Source organism: Eptatretus burgeri, chromosome 1 (genome assembly GCF_056783735.1).
Source record: "Eptatretus burgeri isolate ZD-2024b chromosome 1, Ebu_testis_v1, whole genome shotgun sequence".
Classification (NCBI taxonomy): domain Eukaryota; kingdom Metazoa; phylum Chordata; class Myxini; order Myxiniformes; family Myxinidae; genus Eptatretus; species Eptatretus burgeri.
Genome location: NC_140961.1, coordinates 4,258,878 through 4,280,340, shown reverse-complemented (window position 1 = coordinate 4,280,340; position 21,463 = coordinate 4,258,878). Strand labels below are relative to the sequence as shown.

Here is a 21,463-nt window from a genome sequence, read left to right as displayed (position 1 = left end):
TTTTTTTTCCATCACTGCTCCGGGGTCCTCGCATTCTTTTTTAGTAAATATCAAATTCTCCCAATGACATATTCTTCATTGCACAGATGTTGTTTCAATGCACTCTGATTCTTTTTAACCAATGGCACCAGCTTACATTGTTTTCTGTTCTGCAATGATCCTTATTTAATTAACTCTGTGCAATATCAGATCATGATTGATCAGGTGTAGAACTTCTGGGTGCCTGTTGAAACCTTTTGAACCTCTGCTCACTACATGTCTGAAATATGCGTTGTAATAACAGTAAGTGATGGGTCAAATGTGTGATTATATCAAGTGAGGTTATTTTCCTTTCATTCCATCACTGCGTATTGTACCCAAGTAAAAGTCTATTTTGGGAGGCCTTAAATGCAATTTTAAATTCTTTTTTTTTTCAGCAAGCACACGGGAAGCAAGAAATGGGGGTTAAGCACTTGGTTCACTTCTGTCTGTCAATCTACGAATATCAGTTTATGATCGAGGAACAATGTAATTTAAATTGAAATGTTGTATTTTGAACATGAATCGGAAAATAAACTTGTCGTTTAACAGTACTTTGTCTGTGAATTTGTCCCAATCACACATGTGTTGAAGAGTGCAGAGGAGTGGGATAATATTTTTTTACTCTGTCTGCCAATCAACCAAAATTAAAAATCATTCCAAGCAGGAAACTCTCTTTTTGAGGACGTCATAAAGGACGTGTAAATACAAAGAACAGGTATGAAGAATGGACGTGACATGCTCCATGGGTAGTGTAAAACATGCTGCATCAATGTTGGCACTTTTAAAACCCTTCCGTTTAGCACTACTTGGACAAAATATTATGGCATTTTAAATTATGTCAACCAGTCAAATTTGCTGCTCATGGACCCCACCCATGTCCTTGTTTCTCAAGACTGCACTGGGTTATAGTCCAAGAGCTATCGCACTTCAATTTCATGTCCGAGGCCAAAATGTTTGAGAGTGCTTTCTGAACGAGAATTTTGTGCTGAATCTGAAAATCCACTTCTTAATTACTGCATCCTCTGTATTTTCGGTGAAAAAAGCCATTTTTAGTGTTGCCGGAAGCAAATTCTCTCCAAAAACTGAAAGATCGTATTTTATTTACAGATTTACTAAACATGAAGTTACACATACAAGTGAGTTATCAAAATGAAAGTATTGACAAGGCAAACACCGCCACTTGATAATAACACATAAAACTAATTTTCCATTGTTGCACGTACAAATTTGTGAAAAAGTGCTGAAAAAAGCTTTGGTCTGGACACCATTGTTCGTGAATCACTTTATGCATGTTTGTTATTATCATATGTAAGGTAGTGGTATCCAATCAATATGTTGACAGCATTCAAGCAGCCACACATAACAATTGGCATGGACTGGTCACTGGTATTAAGATATGCACCCCTGCACCCTTACCCTATTATTTTATTAACATAACGTCAGTGAGCTACAAATACGCAGATCATCATATACAATCTCTCACGGAATATGTACCAAAACATATGTAACAACTGTGGCACTGAGTGGCTTAATATTGTTTGTTTGTTTTTTTCAGTTTGATGACATGATGGAGACATACTATACACAGGCCAAGTGAGGAATAGATGAGATGAAACCATTCAACAAGAAGTAATGGAAGAAGGTCCTGGGTGCGAAATTGAGCGGAGTGACGACTCGTACCTGTTTTCTTCACGCAGGCCAATTGAGCAATTGGGCAGGAAACAACTGATGGTGAGCAGGCAGTGAAAGATGCTGCTACTAGACTTCAAGAGACAAGACTCCTTGCAAACACTGAACATGTGAATTTCATCAAAAAAAAGTAAAGTACCACCATTCTTGCTGCAAAACATAAATTAACAGAGTAGAATTTTTTGGCCTGCTCAACAATGCCTTGAGTTGGAACAGGCCGCAACAATTTCTCAACAATAAAGTTGTTTTTTTTTTCACTTTCCATACTCATATCATCGAGTGCCTACTCAACATAACTATGAATCGCTGGATACATCACAATGCTTTTAAAAACTTCTCAATTTTTTCTCACATTTTTACCTGTGACAATGGAAAATTAGTTTTTTGTGTATTATTATCATGTGGCTGTGTTGGCCTTTTCAATACTTTCATTTTGATCCCTCACTTGCATTTGTAGCTTTATGTTTAGTAAATGTGTAAATAAAAAAGATTTTTTAGTTTTCGGAGAAAATTTATTATGGGTATTATCCTGGAATGGCCAACGTGTCCCAATTTTGAATAAATTTGAGCATTTTTTATATAATGGGCATTTTAACCAACAATTGCAAGATTTTCAAATCACTTTTTCTTTAATTTAAAATACTACAAATGCGGCGGTAAAAACGGTGCCTTTTTGACAAAACCACACGTCCCACCAGTCCGGGGAAGAGGCCGCTCACCCTCTCCAGCGGAGATGATGCAACACATGGGTGGAGAATAAATATGCACGAGGTAAAACATGAATATGCATGGGGAAAGACATACATGGAACATAATATACCATTTACATTCAAACTTGGCTACATCATAGGCATAACGAAGAATGGCCTTTTTTGCCAGAAATGCAGAGTATGCGGCAATTAAGAAATGGATTTTCGGATTCAGCACAAAATTCTGGTTCATAAACCACTCTCAAACCTTTTTGCCTCAGACATACAATTCAAAGTACCGTAGCTCTTGGACTACAAGGTGTTCTTTGAACACTCGAGTTTTTGGAAAGAGCAAGTTTTGTGAAACATCCATACAAGATTTATTTACCCAACTGAATGTGAAATTTTGCATGCTTGTCATGAAAGCCAATGTAACACCTGAATGAAGGTTGGCCCAATCAGGCCTGGCCACAATGGAAATGTAGTGTTGGGACCAATACCACTGCTGCATCATGTCTGGAGTCATGAAAGCAAAGTGTCATGTTTTTTTAAGAACCAACAGTTTAATGTGAATGTTATGCATCCCCAAAAAATTGATTAAACCCTGAGACTCATGCAACTTTGGCATGACAATGAAAAATTAAAAATAAAATTAATGATCAAAAAGGCCCAAATCGTTATCCACAAGCTCTGTCACAGTGCACAATAAAGGTTTGCATGCCTTAAGACGATGCCGATCTTCCACAGGTAACCGGCAGCCAGACTCCATGCAGTCGGTCAACCACGAAATGTCCAAAACCTCTGGCAGGACCTCCAAGCCACATTTCGCAGAGACCTTTTTCAGCCAGATCCAAACATCCTTGGGCTGATTCCTCTCAGCTACTACGTGCGTAACGGATGTGCTGCACAGGGAGAAGTAAAGAAAACGTTTGACACAGGACTCATTTGCACTCAGCAGTCTGATTGGATGAAAACGGCAACACACACATATTTCCACAAAGTACAACCTCACCAGCCAAATGAACAAAGCATCTATATCCTATTCCTTCCTAACAGAGGACCAATCAGGATGGTGCAGCTCACTATTCAATCATGCTTAATATTGAGATGCTCAGTCTAGGTTTGATTCCTGACACAACTATGCACCACTGGATTGGAGCTCAGCAGGCAGGGCATTTCATCATACAGTGCACCGTCCCTCAGATGGATGTTCACCTGGGTATCCCATCTGCTAGCATTCGTTGGTGGACATTAAGGATCCCACAGTCACTTTTGCGAAGAGTAGGTGAGTTATCACCATCGTCACCCTGAACAAATGACAAATTCCTGTCCAAATGAAATTTAGTCATCTGTCCGGTCTGGCCAGCCAGTTCGTGAAAGATTTGGACAAAAACCGATACCTGGCCACCCCACAAGGGAGGATCATTTGGGACCGTTAAAGTAGTTAATAGTATCTAATAGACAATGCTAAAGTTTGCTTCACACTTTACATATTCCTTATCCTTCTCCTCTCTTGAACTTGTACTGAACTGAAAACAGCACTTTCTTTTAACAGCCTCGATCAATCCAGTTTGAGATCAATATGATACGTTTCGTGACACACATCAAGCGTTTGGTAAAAGTCCCCTTAGTGGAATGTGGAGTCGAGCAATATAAAGGCTTCAGCAAAACGTGTGCATTTTAAATGGTACATGTCTTGCTGACAATATCAGGAGACAGAGACTTTCAAACGCTTGCTTGAACACAGCCTCAGAGCCATAAACAAGTTTGGTTACCTGGTCAAGATCGAGATGTTTAGAATCGATTTGTTGTTTATAGCTGGAGGAAAACCAACTCGTGTGCAATGCAACAACGATGGGCCAAGTGGCCTCCTCATTTATTTAAGGTTGTACAGCAAGGTACAACCACTTGTTACACTCAGTGTGTTCCCATGGAGACTGTGGACCTTTGGTATAATAATTTCCATTCCACATATGGGATGTAAATCTGTAAATGCAATTGGTTCAGTTACCGATGGCACAAAGACCTTCGAATGACCAAAATGTGGAGGCGTGTGTGTGTGTGTGTGTGTGTGTGTGTGTGTGTGTGTGTGTGTGTGTGTGTGTGTGTGTGTGTGTGTGTGTGTGTGTGTGTGTGTGTGTGTGTGTGTGTGTGTGTGTGTGTGTGTGTGTGTGTGTGTGTGTGTGTGTGTGTGTGTGTGTGTTGTTGATATCTCTATAATTCGGGTTTCAGAAGGAGAAGGTGGAAAGGAGTCCTTCCAGGAGTCGAAGTATGCAACTTCGTTTCGGTGAAGGATCATGATTCGTGGCCTAAGTTGTTAAGTTCTCAGAGTTTTGTTCTGAGAGATCTTTTCAAGATCATCAATGAGCCCCAGACAGCCTCCAACTGTAGTTTGTTTGTGGTAACGTTCCCAGGGATGGTTTGTGGGATCTTTGTGAGGTTCTTCTGTTTCATTCCCGTTGCTCCATTATCACAGGTACAACTTAGGCGTTCTTGAGCTTCCAGGATCTTTTCACTTCATTCTTGAGGTCTTAATATTTGGTCATTTTCTTGCTTTCTGTGTTATGTGAACCAAAATCAATGAGTACTGAAACCTTAATGAGCAATGCCTTCTTTTCCTATTTGTTTCCGAGTCGGTCCTGGACCAGAGTAATGTATATAGGTTATTGTTAAGCCCACCTCGGTATGTGTTTAGTTCAAAATTCTAGCAATGTAACGTAACGCTGTCCATGAGAGTCAGATAGTTCAGTACACAACATATTAGGTTTCATTATTTTCGGGACATGTATGGAACTGTTGAAATGGCACTCAGGAATCTGTATGTAATTGTCTGAGAGGAGACTGACTACACCTGCATGTGTATATGATGACCTGTCGAGTGAAGGTATTGGGGGAGTGTGACGGTTCTTGGAACCAAAACCCCAAGGCAATGGCACACAAGATACAGCTGTTCCTGAGTGGTATTTCTTCATTACATGTTGCAGATGGGGTCCTCCCCTTGTGTCTGATGGGTTACAAGGGGAATATGGGTTGTGAGGGATGTTAGGTTTTTTTTCCCCCATTCCTCCCCTTTATCTTCTCTACACACTATTTTCTCCTCACATGACCGAGCACTCGTTGCGAGCAGCCTAATTTGCATAAGCATACCCAAACCCGGTTTGAATTTGAGTGCCATAACCAAATTGCCATTTCAACCACAAAAGCCTTCTTCACCACAATTCTCCTACATGCCAGTGATAACCACCCTGCTTGCTTCAGACACACACCAGACTATATTTCCATTCAACACTACCATTCAAACTCGGCTTTCTAGCCATCCTCCATTGTCCAAATAGCTATTACCCAATTACGATGCTTTGACTCCACAACCACACTGGCCTCACATGTCTCACCACTGCAAACCGCCATCTCACACCTTGAGACCATCATTTCGCCTGGCCCACGGACACCTTGGGTTCACGCTTGCACACAAGCTCGGCACCGCCACAAACGGAGCCTTTACACCAAGGCGCAAGTGGGCGCTTTCTGTTCCATCACGTTCCTTGATCAGCAGGGACTGCACTGCTATCCAGCAGGCCATCCACGCCATTCCCGGGCATTCGAGCGACAGATGGGGACCACTGCATATCGGCGCCATGTTGAGTCGGGAGCTTATGTGCATGGCATGTTCGGAGGACGACTAGAAGCAATTTCAATCCAGCAGACTCACGGAGAGGGTGACGTCATCCAAGAGCACGTCTGGACCAATGGGCACAGTATGCTCAGAGAAAAGAGGATTGTGCGTGACCCATGCTCCTGGGAACCACACCTACAAGAGACAGGGATTCACCCTTGCCCCCTGTTAAACTCCACCCCTGCCGAGACCCTTAAATATCAGAGCTGGTCACTGGAAAAGAGCTTGAGTGGTGGTTGCCAGGTTGTTACTGGATGGAGTGGTTGCAAGAGAAGTCCTTGTTGCTTGCTGCTGAAGAGGAAGGAATGGAACTGGACGCTGATGATGCGAGCGGACCGAACACCATCCAGTTTGGGTGCAGTATTGGGTGAGAGGTGAAATTAATAACCACACATGACAGGCAGTTCTAATTCTAATGCATTCTTTCTTTCTTTTCCTGACTCGTCGACTGTGGATGCATAAAGAGCCATCAGCGAAGGCAAAGCGCGAACAACCATTCTTTTTAGAGCAACCACTGACTCGTATCCTGTCTTTCTCACTCGAAGCACAGACACCACACCCCACTCATACCAAGCTTCATCCCACACCCAGACATCCCTCTTTGCTCTTTCTTACCCCCAAACCTTACCTTCCCTGCACCTTGGACGAGCACGTGCTGGATAAGCCAGAGGCCGCCAATGCCTCAGCTTTTTCAATCTCTCTTGCTGATGTACTGTTCTGTGAAGTGATTCTGATGGTGCCTATCATGTTAATCTAAGTAAGACTGTATAAGATAAATTGCTCAGGTTAACTCTGCTCTATGTCCTTTTATTGCATGAATCTATCATTGTATGTCTTTTGCTGCACCATATGAACACCGTATGTCCCTGCTGCATGAATACGCCCTGAAAATAAACACCTTGTCTTCACCGTGCCACACGCTTTTCCTGATCTTTATAAATAAACCCTTGTAAATGTTCAGTTCAACCTGCTCGTAGTGTCCTTCTCTCCAATGGTCCAACACAGTCCACAGTATCGTTAGAGGGGAAGTTTTTTCCCATGTGATTTTGCTCTCGTTAGCCAATGTATACTCACTATTTTGCTAGGCGGTAGTCCGAGTGCACGCTGAGCGCACGGACCTCGTTTAATCGAGTCAGCTTCTCAGGTATGCGTTGTCAGATGGAGAACCCTGTGAGAATTGAAGTTAATTGATGCTCGTGGTTGCTTCGCAACCCACCAGGCCGCGGAGTTATCCAGGACACGTCGGCCTACAGGGCAGGGCATATGGGAGGAACCTGAGTGCTTTCCCCTCATGGTGGTCCCAGAACCCCAAATCCATGACTACACACTAATATATATATATATATATATATATATATATATATATATATATATATATATATATTGTTGCGGACCCGGGGTCAGGGGCAAGAAGACCACGAGGGGTGGGGGGGAAGCTACCTCGGGTTCCTACCAGACTCTCCGGAATCGCAGGCTGTCGCACACGGATATTTCTCCGTGACACGGCAGATCGCTAATCGACTGTGAATGCCAATAACTCAACTACGTGACTTAGTGTCCTCCATCTAATGAATACCAGTTACCTAATGGTCATGTGATTGAATTACCGGGGGACACGCCCTCGGTATGCCTTGTTCAAACCGGATCACCTTACCGGATCAGATGCATCCGAGCGTAACTGCCCAAGGATGTACCGACTAGAAAATAGATCGTTGGGGGATAACGTCCCAGCTGAGCTTGGATACGAACCATGCTGGACCAATAAAAGAAAAGACTAAAACGAACTGGGAACATTTCTACACAAGCATTTATTTACAATCAAGTGAGGAGAAAGGTATGTGACACAGTGAAGGGGGTTTATTATTATGTACAGCAGGGATAGCAAGGAATTTGTGGGGTGCGACAAAAGGGAAGCAATTTACAAAGGCAGATACAGAGCAGACTTATCCCGTTATATCTTCTACAATCTGAACTGATGCTATGACAGGAGCCATCACATACACACCAACACACACACACACACGATAAAGATTAGATAGCCAGAAGGAAAGAGAGCAGATGAGGACAAACGGCCTCGCAATACCTGGCACGGTCGGCCGACCAACGCAACCCAGCAGGCTTTTGGGGAAGTAGGAGGGAGAAATACTGGTGTCTAAGGTGTGGGGATGGGAGGTGTGGTCTACTGTAACATTGGGGTGCGGTGGCATGCCAGAGGAAGCTGATTGCGAATCAGTAATGGAAGCTCTTTTGTGTGTCCAAAGGGGATGAGATAGAGGGTGGAAAGAGAGAGAGATAGAGATAGAGATAGAGATAGAGATAGAGATAGAGATAGAGAGAGAAGAGAATATGCGTGAGGCAAAATATTCCTAACCTCGTCGTACATAGGTCTGTGAGTGCAGCCCTCCGTGGTATGCTCTGCTTGAGCGTTCCCACGGTCTCAAGAGTCAGAACGTTATCACCTGCTTCGTCACTTTGCTGGGGCTCACGAATTTGAGTGCTCCGCACTAGTCCCAGAAGAACGTCGTCACACACCAACCATGAGTGTAGATCCAGCGCTGGGCACACAGCGAGGAGCAGTGAAGAAGATGGTGGAGCAGAGAGGCAAAGGAGAGGGTGAGGCAGGCAAGTGAAAAGGAGGGCAGACGGCTTCACAATCCGCCTTATATAAGCCCCAGGTGAAGGGTGGGACAACGATCAGAAGCAACGCGCCATGACCCGAATCGCGCTTCTCTATTAGGCCACAGCGGTTCGAGCCATGTCCTGTCAGGCTCCAGGGGCTGGGAGCGGTCTCATTTGCACATCCAGCACGACACGGCCCGGAGCTCTGTACCGGACTCCCTGAACACTTTTCCCGTGACCTCCCCCCCCTTCCTCGCCACCCGTCATGCCATATTCTGGCGACTGGAAGAGGGTCGTATCAATCCCGCGTGCCCATTCGGGACACCCCGGGCAAGATGCAGTTGGTGCTGATAACGTTCTTGGCTTGTTCCCGCATCACACGGACCGAGTAACCTGAGCCGTGCAGCACGCCTCTGTTTAGTGGCAAATTGTATCGATACAGAGGTACAACGAGGCGCGGGATTTTTTTCCCCGTGTGTGGGAGAAGTTGGTGATCGAGATAGTGAGTTTTGGTGAGCGAAGGGTGAGCAAGGTGAGATGCCATTATAAATTGGCATGCAGATTTGAATAAAAGAGCGTGCCATGCGCACGCCGGGCAGCATCTTCGTTCTTGTAGTGATTCTTTCACGGGTGACTGCGCAGGTGTCTCTTATTCCTTTCGTTTGTGTTTGCTTGCTTGCTCAATTTTATTTGTACCATGGATAAAAGGAAAGGGTTGGAATAGAAATCAGGATTGAATGGAAGATAGAGATATAATTAGACTGAGCTGTAAGACCCATGCAACACACTTCGTCTCGTTAACCCACGAGACATGAGGGGAACATCTGACTGCACGAAGACTGACGAAATAACTGCCTAGGGATCACTGTATGTTGGGTTCCATTGCCTTAGAGGCATGCGGTATTACAGAACCGCAACAATATATATACATATATATATATATATATATATGTATATATATATATATATATATATATATATATATATATATATATATATATGTATATATATATATATATATATATATATATATACATATTGTTACAGACCGGGGGGTCAGCCACCAACCGACCGCTCTGAACGGAGCCGCAAGTCGAGTCGGCCCGACCGATCGCCCAGAATATAGATCGCCGCCCGGATAAATCCGAGCGACGGGTCCTTGTACAAGAACCGAAATACGCCAATCGGCAGATCACGTGGGGTAGGGTCGATTGCCAATCTTCAATTTAACTAAATACCCACGTGATCCAACTTCGGGGGTATTCCACCCTCGACGGAACTCGTACGGAACAAACCGCCGAGGCGAGCTTGTCAGTGCGCGATTCTGAGCGGCGTAATCGCCGAGAACCGTCGGTCCAAATGTCCCCCTATTACGGCAAACCAACGGCTTTCCAACTCCCAACACACAAAATGTTCAATCAATGAGGGAATGGACGCAATAAGCAGGTTTAGATTCACACAAGGACATTTATTATAATGAAACACGTATGCAATTATACAAGCAATAAAAGCACGACAAAAGAACGACAACCGTCTACTTATTATGTACAGTCATTTACACTTAACAGCAGTTCCTACTTATTAGACGGGCCCACAGACACACATACGCACGCACGCACGCACGCACACACGCACACACAAAACGGTGGCTGAGGCCTTTGATCACGAGCTCCAGCTCGGAGGACAGGTGAGCTGAAACTCAGAGCTTGACTCGAACCTTTCCACCTCGTGTGGTCTTCAACTTGTCCGGACCCGGGCTTCAGCGAGAACGAACTGGATCCAATCGCCGCGATCCTTCCCGAGCTCCCGCGAATCCTCCCACGCTTCTCAACACGTACCGGTGAGACGAGGCACCGATCCTTCCTGTCGATTGTCGCTTCCCTGAGGATCCAACTCCAAGAAGAGGCCGATGCGTCGCACCAAGCCGGGAAACAAAATGGAGAACGAAAAGCTCCACGAACCAAGAGGAAGAGGAAGAAGAGGAAGAAGCCTCCACTCGCAGCTCGAGCCGAACAACCAGCTCAAGTTCCTTCCAAAACAAAGCAGCAGCCGAAGCTCACTGAGCCAGCCGAAGCAAAAATCTTCCGAAGGCCTCAAGCCAAGCAAGCCAAGCAGGACCTGATGGCTGAACGACTGCTCTCTCCGAAGCAAAAAAGCTTACTCCTCCCACGGGACTCAGCACACGAACTCTGCCCACGGGACTCAGAACGGGACTCCCACGAACTCAGCTCTACCATGGGACTCTTTACGAACTCTGCCACGGGACTCCCACGAACTCTTTTCGAACAAAGAAAAGATGTCCTCTTTATCCTTTGCACCCCTTCCCCGCACACGGCATGACTCATGCCCTCGTGATCCACCCCCCGCTTAACCACAGGTGGGAGGGAGTTGTTGACGTCACCGCAGGGTTCTTCTTCCTCTTCGCAGAAGAGGGGGAGGGACGTCTCCATTGTTCGCTCCCTAACTATTAAATCGATCCGCAGCGCATCTAATCGATTTCAAAACATTTAAACAATGGAAGGTGAGCTATCTAGGGAACATGCACTTATCGACGAAGGGAACCTGTATGTTGTGTGCAAATTCGTAACAATATATATGCATACATTCAGTGACGATAGAAAGTCTAAATCTCCTTTTCAATATATATCTTTTTTTGTATATGATGTTGAGGCTCGTGTAAGAGCTAACACACAGAACATATAACAAAAGGAGAGCAAGAGACAGGAGGGGCTGGAGAGGAAAGCACAAAATAGTGGGGAACAGAGACATTACGAGGTATGTGAAAGGGAGAGGGATGAGGCGAAGTTCACGGAGTAAACAAGGTAGTACTGTTGAAGATTCGGCGTCACTTAACAGCACCACTGTCTGAGGGGTTATAATGCCGGCTAGTTCCGCACAGATCTCGGGTCACGTGCCTCAGATCACGATACCAACGTACCCCTGGGCCGTACCAGTTGTGGATATAAACCCCGGCTACATACTGGGTGTGTCAGAGAACGAGCGAAGTCTGCCAGTCCGTAGCCCGTTTTGGTTTTATATACAAATCGAGCGGATTGTTCCTCGGCACGGCACGAATAAATTCAAGGCGGCAACTTTCATATGAATCAGCCAGATTTATTGGGGACATATCGGGGAAACACGACACAAGCAAAGCATTCACGAACGTTATCATTAATCTATAACCCGCTCTTAACTAGGGAGCTACGGATACGGGTTTCGAAGGGAACCCTAGCAAGATAAACCTTCGGCCTGGACGACATGCAGACAAGACACGGAGTACTTGGTGATGCCTCATGGACGAGAGAAAAAGTGTCGAAGGCACGAATGCGGCTCGTGACAAGCCGATGTTGTCGGAATCGAGTGCCCACGCTCGAGCATGCAGCGTGGCAAGATGGTCCTCGTACTCCTTTTGGTACCGCTCGCGCATGCCGCATGGCAAGATGGCAGCGACGTACTCCTTTTGTCGGCACCGCTCACGCACCAGCCTCGTCGTGTCCAGCCCCCATAAGGTCGACGGCACAGGAGAGAAAGATCTATGGTGTGTTCCAGCTGGTTTCTCACAAGGTCCAGTATGCGAATCCAGGCCTGGCCCGTACACCGGACAAGGCCAATTCCGGTGTTGGGCCCCGCAGGCGGATCAATGGGATGAAAGACGTGTCGAGCCGTGCAGGGAGTCAGGACAGTCAGAGGCCCCGTGACTGGACTCAGGATGAACCTGTGTATGACCTCAGGCTGGATTCATAACCGAGGAGGAACAGCCGACCAAACCACTCCTCATGAAGCAGATTGCAGACTGACCTCAGGCAGTAACTCATAACGCAGAACGCAGACTCACAAAGCAGTTCCTCTTGCCTTTCGGGGTGGGCCTTTCTCACAAAGCAGATCGCAGACAGACCTCATGCAGTTACTCTTGCCTCTTTGGGGCGGGCCTTTCTCCGGACCGCCTCCGGGGACCCGTGATTGGTCCATCGTTCGAGATTGCAGTCGCTCTCCGCCAATGGGTTGCTGACACATCTCGTTGACTGACTCAGGGCGCTGGGTGGGGGCTAGTTAGGAGGGGGGAAGGAAAAAGAAGCGCCTCGGTACACCACCACTGTATGAACATTGGACAGCCTGCTACACCTCCCGACACACATGTAACGTCCGATTACCAAACAACCTGGCTAAACATGCATTGAAGGGGGGATCTGGGCTAATCGTATATTAAATAACCCACTAAGGGCCCATTTCCGTAACAGTACTACAGGGACTTTCAGGAAGGAAAGCAGGGAATTTGAAGGAGGTGGGTGAGAGGTGGATTAACGGGGGTGAAAAAGATCATGGTTGTGGATGGGGGAAGATAAGAGGTGGTGGTGAACGGCTGTTTTTAAAGCCTGGAGGGAGAATGGGATTGAAGAGAGTGTGGGAGTTTGTTCCAAAGGCGGGAAACAAGAGGAATGAAAGAGTGAAGGTGAGCAGTGATTTGTTATTTTGGTAGTTTTACCAGAAGGGGGTTGCTGGCGGACCTTGAGCGCCCTGCGAAAATATGGGTGGGGGAGGGGGGTATATCACAGAGTGGGGGTTAGGGGGCAAGGCTGGAGAGGAGACGGTGGAAGAAAGAAAGACTACTGACCTGCCTGCGGTGAGAGAGTGAGAGGCCCAAAGACTCAGATTCATCGCGGGAGATACCAATGATCCGAAATGCTTCCACAGCGTGAAGCCAACAAAGGTGAGCGGTGGGAGCACCAGCCCGGAGAGGAGAGCAGTACCCCACCAGGCTGTGGACGAAAGCTTTGAATGTGGTCAGGAGCTCAGGTGTACCAAGGAAGGACTTTGCATGACGGAGGATGTCCAGTCGGAGACGGGCTTTGGAAGCCAGCTTGGAAATGTGGCTTTCCCAAGAAAGATCATGGCAGATAGAGAGACGCAGAAGATTGAATGAAGGACTTCTTCAAGAGGATTGTTGAGAAAGTTGATGGGTGAGGGTGGGGGGGGGTTCCAAATGGTCCTTTCAGAGAGACAGTGAGAGTGTGAGATTTGTCAGGATTGAAAGACATGTTTCACATGTTGGACCAGTTTGTGATTTTATCCAAATCTGCAGGGAGTGAAAAGGCTGCTGCTTGCCCTAAGGGATGAGAGATGGATGGTGTGGCAGAGTGGAGTCATCAGCAAAGAGATAGAGGATTTTCCTGAGAGTCGAAGAGATCGTTGATGAAAACCAGAAAAAGAACAGGGCCCAGATAGCTGCCTTGAGGAACTCCAGCCTGGACAGGAAGAGGGGATGAAAGAAATCCATTTAGGGCTACACAATGGCTGCCACAGGAGAGGAAGTCTGTCAGACACGAGTGGAGATGACCTTGGATACCGTTGGAAGAGAGTTTGGTGAGAAATTCATGAAAAATGTCGGGAATGGCGAAGGCGCGAATGTAGACATCGTGTCGGTCTCAATGAGTCTCAGAAATCCTTTACTGAAGAGCCATGGCAGGTGAGGGAGGTACCCACACTGAGCCAACAAGAGAGAGAGAGAGAGAGAGAGAGAGAGAGAGAGAGAGAGAGAGAGAGAGAGAGAGAGAGAGAGAGAGAGAGAGAGAGAGAGAGAGAGAGAGAGAGCAGGTTTCTGTGGAACAATTACCAGGCTGAGTTAACATCAGAGGCATTAGATATGAGACCAGTCCTGAAAAGAGAGAGGGCTGCTTGCAGTCCTTGCCAATCTGCTTGAGTGAACTGCCAGACTCTGCCAGAGAGAAAGAGAGAGAAAGAGAGAGAAAGAGAGAGAAAGAGAGAGAAAGAGAGAGAAAGAGAGAGAAAGAGAGAGAAAGAGAGAGAAAGAGAGAGAAAGAGAGAGAAAGAGAGAGAAAGAGAGAGAAAGAGAGAGAAAGAGAGAGAAAGAGAGAGAGAAAGAGAGAGAAAGAGAGAGAAAGAGAGAGAAAGAGAGAGAAAGAGAGAGAAAGAGAGAGAGAAAGAGAGAGAGAAAGAGAGAGAGAAAGAGAGAGAAAGAGAGAGAAAGAGAGAGAAAGAGAGAGAAAGAGAGAGAAAGAGAGAGAAAGAGAGAGAAAGAGAGAGAAAGAGAGAGAAAGAGAGAGAAAGAGAGAGAAAGAGAGAGCGAGAGAGAGAGAGAGACCGAGAGCGAGAGAGAGAGAGCGAGAGAGAGAGAGCGAGACAGAGAGAGAGAGACAGAGAGAGACAGAGAGAGACAGAGAGAGACCGAGAGAGACCGAGAGAGACCGAGAGAGACCGAGAGAGACAGAGAGACAGAGAGACAGAGAGACAGAGAGACAGAGAGACAGAGAGACAGAGAGACAGGTTGGATGAGTGAATAGAAGTTGGTCCATGTTTGCGATGAGCAAGATGTAAATGGAGTCATGACTGTTAGGTGGACAGTACAACACACAGACAAACAAGAGGTGGAAGCGGAATGGAAGCCGTAACCAGAGCTATTCCTGGGGGTGTGGAGGAGTGAGGGCAGTGCATGGAGAGTGCAGAATAGAGTTTTTGATAAAGAGAGCAACTGCCACCAGGAGGTGGCTCAGGTCTGTCATACCGGAGGAGGGAGAAACCAGGGACAGATAATAAGGAGTCAGAGATGTCTTGATGGAGGAAAGCTTCTCTGAAGCAGATTGTGTCTGGTTTGTCAGTGGCAGCCTGTGTGGATAGATCAGTCAGGTTCGAGCAAAGGCCCCGTATGTTTGAGGTACACATCTGACTACACATTGTTGAGGAAGAGGGAGGGGAGGAGACTTTGGGTGCATGGGAGGGGATGAGGAGGGGAGGGGGAGGGGAGGGGAGTGTAGTGAGAGGGAGGAGAGGTGGAAGTAGTGAGAGTTAGTGACAGTTGATGACTGATTGTAGAAGACTTAGGGTAGAAGGGCAGATGGGGAGGTGGACAAAACTCGTGCTGGTGATGGGATGAGTCGCAGTGGGGAGTAATAAGAGAGGGGGCAAAGGGAAGTGGGAAATTGGAGGAGGTGGAGGAATGAGCTGGAAGAGAGAGGGTGGGGAAGGAGGCAGCTTTGTGGATGAGAAGGCAGACAGCTTTAAGAATGGGGTGTGAGGGGGGATATTTGAAAAGGAGGGGTGAGCAGGGAGAATTGAGGGAGAAAGGTGTGGGGGGAGGTTTTGAGAAGGGTGATGGGGAAATTGGGGGGTGGGGGAGGAGAGTGAAGTTTGCTTTGAAGAGGTAGGTGGTGGCTGAATTGAGAGGAAGGGTTGAGAGGGAAGCTTTGTGAGGAAGGGGAGATGATGAGAGCAGGCATGGTCATGGGGGGGGGGGGAGAAGGGAAGGATGGGAAGAGGGGGGGATGAGACTGGGTAGTGGTATGTTAGAGGTGGGAGCGGACGTGGGTAGGAAGAAGATTTGAGTGAGTGGGAAGAGGGGAGATGTGATGAGAGGAAAGAGAGGGCATGCTCGAGATATTGAGGAGTGTGCTGAATGAGAATGAGACATTTGTTAGGTTGGAACGGAGCCCACAGATGTCTGAAAACCATACAGTTTTGGATAGAAAGGAAGTGGGATGAATTTGCACTGAAGTTGGAAAAAAAGAACGATTAATAATGGAAGATGAACAAGTATTGCAAAGTGGGATTTATTAAATCTGTAGGAGAAGAAGAAGAAGAAGAAGAACCAGGTGGCAAGGGGAAGTTGAAGCATTGTAAGAGACCTTTTTTTTTTTTTGAAGAGTAGGGAAGAGGTTGGGGGGGGGAGTAAAAGAAGAATTTGTAGAAAAGGTCATGAAGGAATGTGGTGAATAGCTTCATGATCAGAGTGGGATTGGGAGGGAGGAGGGAAGAGAAGGAAGAAGAGTCGGTAGAGTAAGTCACGTGGTTACATGTGGTATAAAGTGAGAAGGGAAAAGGGTTTTTGGGGTTTTTTTCGTATTTTTTAAATTTTAAGACATGAAACAGAGGGTATTAGTTGGGAGGGATAAGAGGAGGGTGGAGGGAAAAGTGGAGAATATAAAAACTCATGGTAATAAGGAGGAAATACAAATAAACACAATCGTGCAAATAGACGGGAAGACGGGTAGGCCACGGGGAAACCCAATATGACAAGACCGACGAATACTCACCAAATATCACAAGTTTTGAAACAAAACTGAACGAGGAACAAACAGTAAACATGGACGCAACAAAACAACATCCAAAATGCGGCAAACAACGACCGGAAACTTATCTTTGAGAAAGTCAGCAGAGACCCCTGGAGAGAACCAACCATCCAATCATCATGTATCTCGAACATTAATCATCATTTATCATCATGGTGTATCATTAACCAGGATATAATACAAGTACAGGTACATTCAAAGTACACTGCCCCCATGCTAAATAAATAAATGCATAAATAAAGAACCTACCCTCCAGCACGTGACATCGCCGGGGAGCCGATGGCGCCCGACGATGCTGCCGTACAGCACATGGAGATGGAATTGGGAAGGAGTATCAAACAAGAGTATCAAGAGATTCGGGACTAATCTAAGATGAGAAAGAAAATAAATAAGAAATTATTAAATTGATAATAATTAAGTTGTTCATCAATTCATTGATTAATCCCAAAAATAATTTGAAGAGATACATAACATTTCTCAAACTTTTATTTACTTTTTTCGTTTCCAGTTATCACCTGTGACACGTGATGTCACATTTACTGCAAATTGCGTCCTCGCAATAAAGAGCAGTGTTTTCTGGTTTATAATTGGCAAGTGATGATAAATGGTGATGAGTACAATATGATGATCTTGATAAATCTTGACAATAAAAGTTTGAGAAATGTTGGTTCATTCACAAGCATCAAACCGCATCATCCTATCCCATTTCATTCACGTTTTTATTACCGTCTGAATTTGGAACGGCAATTTGTGGACATCATGTATACGAATGAAACCAATCCAAATCGAATTGTACCATTCAGAATACTCGAAAGTACTGATAAATATCACAATAATAAGTCAAAGAACGAAATGGAAGTGTCGATTCGGGGTGACGACAAATGGTAGACAAAGTGACAAAGCATATAGTTGAGAATTTTTCTTCTTCTTGCGCATGGCAGCTTGGCAACTATCATTTTGTTGGGGCGTGATGATGCTGCTGATGCAGTGTCCCTTTGCCAGTATGCTGGTACTCATCTCGCCAACCTCAAAAGGATGACAGGCTGAGTCAACCCCACCTGTTGTTAATTCAAATGGTGGAAAAGTGACAATGTATACAGTTGAGGATATTTCTTCTTCTTCTTGCACATGGCAGCTTGGCTACTATCATTTTGTTGGGGCGTGACGAGGCTGCTGATGCAGTGCCCCTTTGCCAATATGCTGGTACTTATGGGCTGTTTCTCAATGAGGGTACCAAGTTTGTCTCACAACCACTAAAAATTCAAACTCTATTTTTATATTTTTATATTTTCCAAATCCAACATTGTTAATTACAATACTTAAATCCAAATTTTTTGAGCATCTGAATGAATATTTCTTATTAAAAATAATACCCCAAGGATGTTAGGAGAGTATTTTTTAAACTACAACAGTCATAAATACAATTCAACTATAACCACAAAATAACAACACTATCAAACTTCAGTGGTTTCCATATGTTCCACAAGTATTATTCCATTACTGGAATTATGATTCAGTATACAAATGAAGTATATTTGTAGAAATATCAATAAAAGACTGAACTAAGTTTCAAATATTCAGAAAAAATGTTTTAATTACCACCGTCACTAATAGCACTGCATATGATGGAATTTAGCACAAAATTTTTTTCTGAAAAAAATATTCATATTACATATTCTGAAAAAATTACTAATTTATCTCTGAAAATAAAAGTTTACCACCACAATGAAAAATGTGAAGAAAATCACATATTTCTTCTGGAGAGGACATAATTTTTTGACATGAAGAAATACATTCTGTCAAAGATATAACTGCAAAGTAATACATTTATCTTATAATGCCAATACAAAATACACCTAGTAAGTGAATCTAGACGGGATTTTGACACTTTTTAAAACCGGCTGTATCATTTAGCCCAATGGTTTCTAAAGATGCGATAACTTTGAGATGTATTAGTATTCAGACATTTATTGGATAATATATTTTAATTAATTTCGTAATAGAATTTAAAGATATATGCAAAATAGGACCTGTCCTTAAAGAAACAGCAGTTTATTCCATCCACTAAATTCCTAAAAGTTTCTCAGCATGTTAAATATCATTTGGAAATTCCCCAAAATGCTTCCGGAGAGGACATTTTTGACATGGACATTCAATCAGTGTTGTAACAAGATAAATTACAGAAATGTAAATACCTTTTACTGATAATGGATATTCATGACCATGTCAACCATATTACAAAATATCAAAATTTACAGCCAGCAAGTAGGTTCCTTATAACTCGTGGCAGTTTAGGTGTTTCCGGAGAGGACACATTTTTGACGGACACATGTAAGGCAATCAGTGCAGGCCATGCAAACAGGTTATTGGTTACACTCAAACTTTGTAGCATAATATCAGTGCAGGTATATACACAATTGGTAAAACACACATTAAACATTTAAAAAGACCCTTTATTTATATAAAATAATTCTTCTACAATATTCATTTCTGGAGAGGACATTTTTTGACGGACGAACAGTGGGACATATTTATTGAGGGTGAAATAAATATTCATAGTCTGAAATGAATAATATGTTGTGGACAAAGTACAGAAGAGGTATTAAATTGATGCAACAACAAATAAAAGTCCCAATTTCTACTTGTATTTGTTTATACACTGTGAATGCAGTGTACCTGGAGAAAATGAGACAGCTATTTGTCAAAAAAAAAATGGCAATTTTTATGCCATTCTGCCAAAAATTGCCATTTTTTTGTCAAATAAAAAGTGGTCCAAGTTGTGCCATCACTAGTACCAACTACTGGCCCTTATGACAGAGATACTACAGCCTCTCATTTAGCTATTTAGCATGCAAGGGTACAAAATACCAGAAATGACCATGACTGTGAAACAGCCCTTATCTCACCAACCTCAGAAGGATGACAGGCTGAGTCAACCCCACCTGTTGTTAATTCAAATGGTGGACGAAGTAATAAAGCATACAGTTGAGGATTTTTCTTCTTCTTGCGCATGGCAGCTTGGCAGCTATCATTTTGTTGGGGCGTGACGATGCTCCTGATGCAGTGCCCCTTTGTCAGTATGCTGGTACTCATCTCACCAACTTCAGAAGGATGACAGGCTGAGTCAACCCCACCTGTTGTTAATTCAACAGTCACAGGGCTCAAACTCAGGACCTCAAAATCCCAAGCCAGCCACCCTAACTCCAACTCCAAACTAGATGAGCATTGAAGGAATTGGTCGGTTGGGGAAAGTTAATGACGTCACCCAGCCAATCGAGTCAGTCTATAAATAAATTCATTAAACTGCAAGCTTTCATCCTGGTGAGGCACAGCTTTGCTAGGAAAAAAATTGTTAAACTTCCATTCTGCTTTCTTTCTTTCTCGATCGATTTCAACATATTTTTTGGAACAGAAAGGAGAATGACGGACGCTCCATGACCATTAAAATGTATGGAATAAAGGAAAAACGTGAACCTGAATGAATCCGCAACGCCGAAGCCCTTCTCACGAGCGAGAGCCGAGATCATTGCTCGTCTACTCGAACCCATTTTGCTTTCACGCACAAATATCATCACTTCAGGAAACTTCGTGCCTGGTCGGTCAGCACGCTGGGCCCCTGGATCGCCCACCCGCCGTCTCTTTGTCGAACAGGCCGGATCCATGATGATGATGATGATGATGATGATGATGATGATGATGATCTCTCACATCGCGCCACACACCTCCACCACTTCTTCATTGCTTGGTTGTTTTTGGATTATCGTCCGTTATAACGGCGTGGCTCAATCAAGATATCGGTTAATGTGTCCTCCTAACACAATACGAGATACTGTACTGAAATAGTACAGTACTAAAGAAAAAGGAGTGCGTTAGCGTTTCGCTGTGTTTCCTATACACCGCCCGATATAAAATAATTAACGTTTCAATTTCTTGGATCAATATCAAATTGCCTATTTTATCACGAATATTCTTAACTGTCTGTTAAATGCCCCTATTTTGATATTCTAAACGCAGGTAGCAATCAATGGCGCCATTCATCTGGACAACAATTCACGTCCCCACCGTCGACGTGAAACGATCACGTGATGGGAAATGTCGTGGTGCGGCACGGTCCGTGAGGTCCAATTGATCGTCTCGTCGACGGTTCCCAAAGGTCTCGCTCGCTGCGCATGACCAGCCGAGCGGATTCGCACTTTTTACTCCCCCACAGTGGTCAGTCCTGTATCGCGGACTTTGATCGTCGACTTCGGGAAGAGTCGCTCGAATCACAATGACTGGAAGCATCCGCTCACTGTTTAGTTCCACCTTTACACAGGCTCGTTTTAAATGTCTCGTTTTCGATACGACTGTGGTGTATTTACAGCCTTGCGTATTGATATGTCGTGTGGAATAAAATAGTTCCTGCCCCGCTATGTCCCGTGCCTGTCTTGATTTTGTGGAGCTCCACTTTATCCTATCGCGGACACAGCTCTGGAGGCCAGAGGAGTCAACCGATTTTGATGAAACTTGACTGGTAGGTTCATACCAGGATCTAGTTGTATGCTTTTGAGCATCGTTGCTGTGGACGCCACCGTTGCCTCGCAACGGGACTTTGAAATCTTTGAAAAATCCCCCCCCAAAAAATATCGAAAATCAAAAATCGCCTTCCGCGCTTTTATGCGCACTATAATCACCCTCTTTGTCAAAAAAAT

The 21,463-nt window shown here is 44.7% G+C and overlaps 1 protein-coding gene across 11 annotated transcripts in view; it reads right to left on the bottom strand.

Annotated features, from left to right (window-relative positions):
* Positions 1 to 20,641, bottom strand: part of LOC147033798 (DNA-directed DNA/RNA polymerase mu-like) — an 83,018-nt gene extending 62,377 nt beyond the window's left edge. For 5 of the 11 annotated variants that reach the window (XR_015055430.1, XR_015055429.1, XM_085871123.1 and 2 more), the window contains exons 1-2: positions 20,247 to 20,637; positions 3,121 to 3,301 (exon numbers count right to left, since the gene is read on the bottom strand). Coding sequence is in view for 9 of the 11 variants with exons in the window: in XM_085871123.1 (XP_085727249.1) it covers positions 3,121 to 3,301; positions 20,247 to 20,434 (369 nt within the window). In the remaining 2 variants the exon portion in view is untranslated. Of the gene's footprint in view, positions 1 to 3,120; positions 3,302 to 17,021; positions 17,140 to 20,246 lie in introns of all 11 variants that reach the window. The other 6 variants (XM_085871150.1, XM_085871178.1, XM_085871185.1 and 3 more) reach the window with 5 other exon arrangements.
* Positions 20,642 to 21,463: the final 822 nt, after the last annotated feature.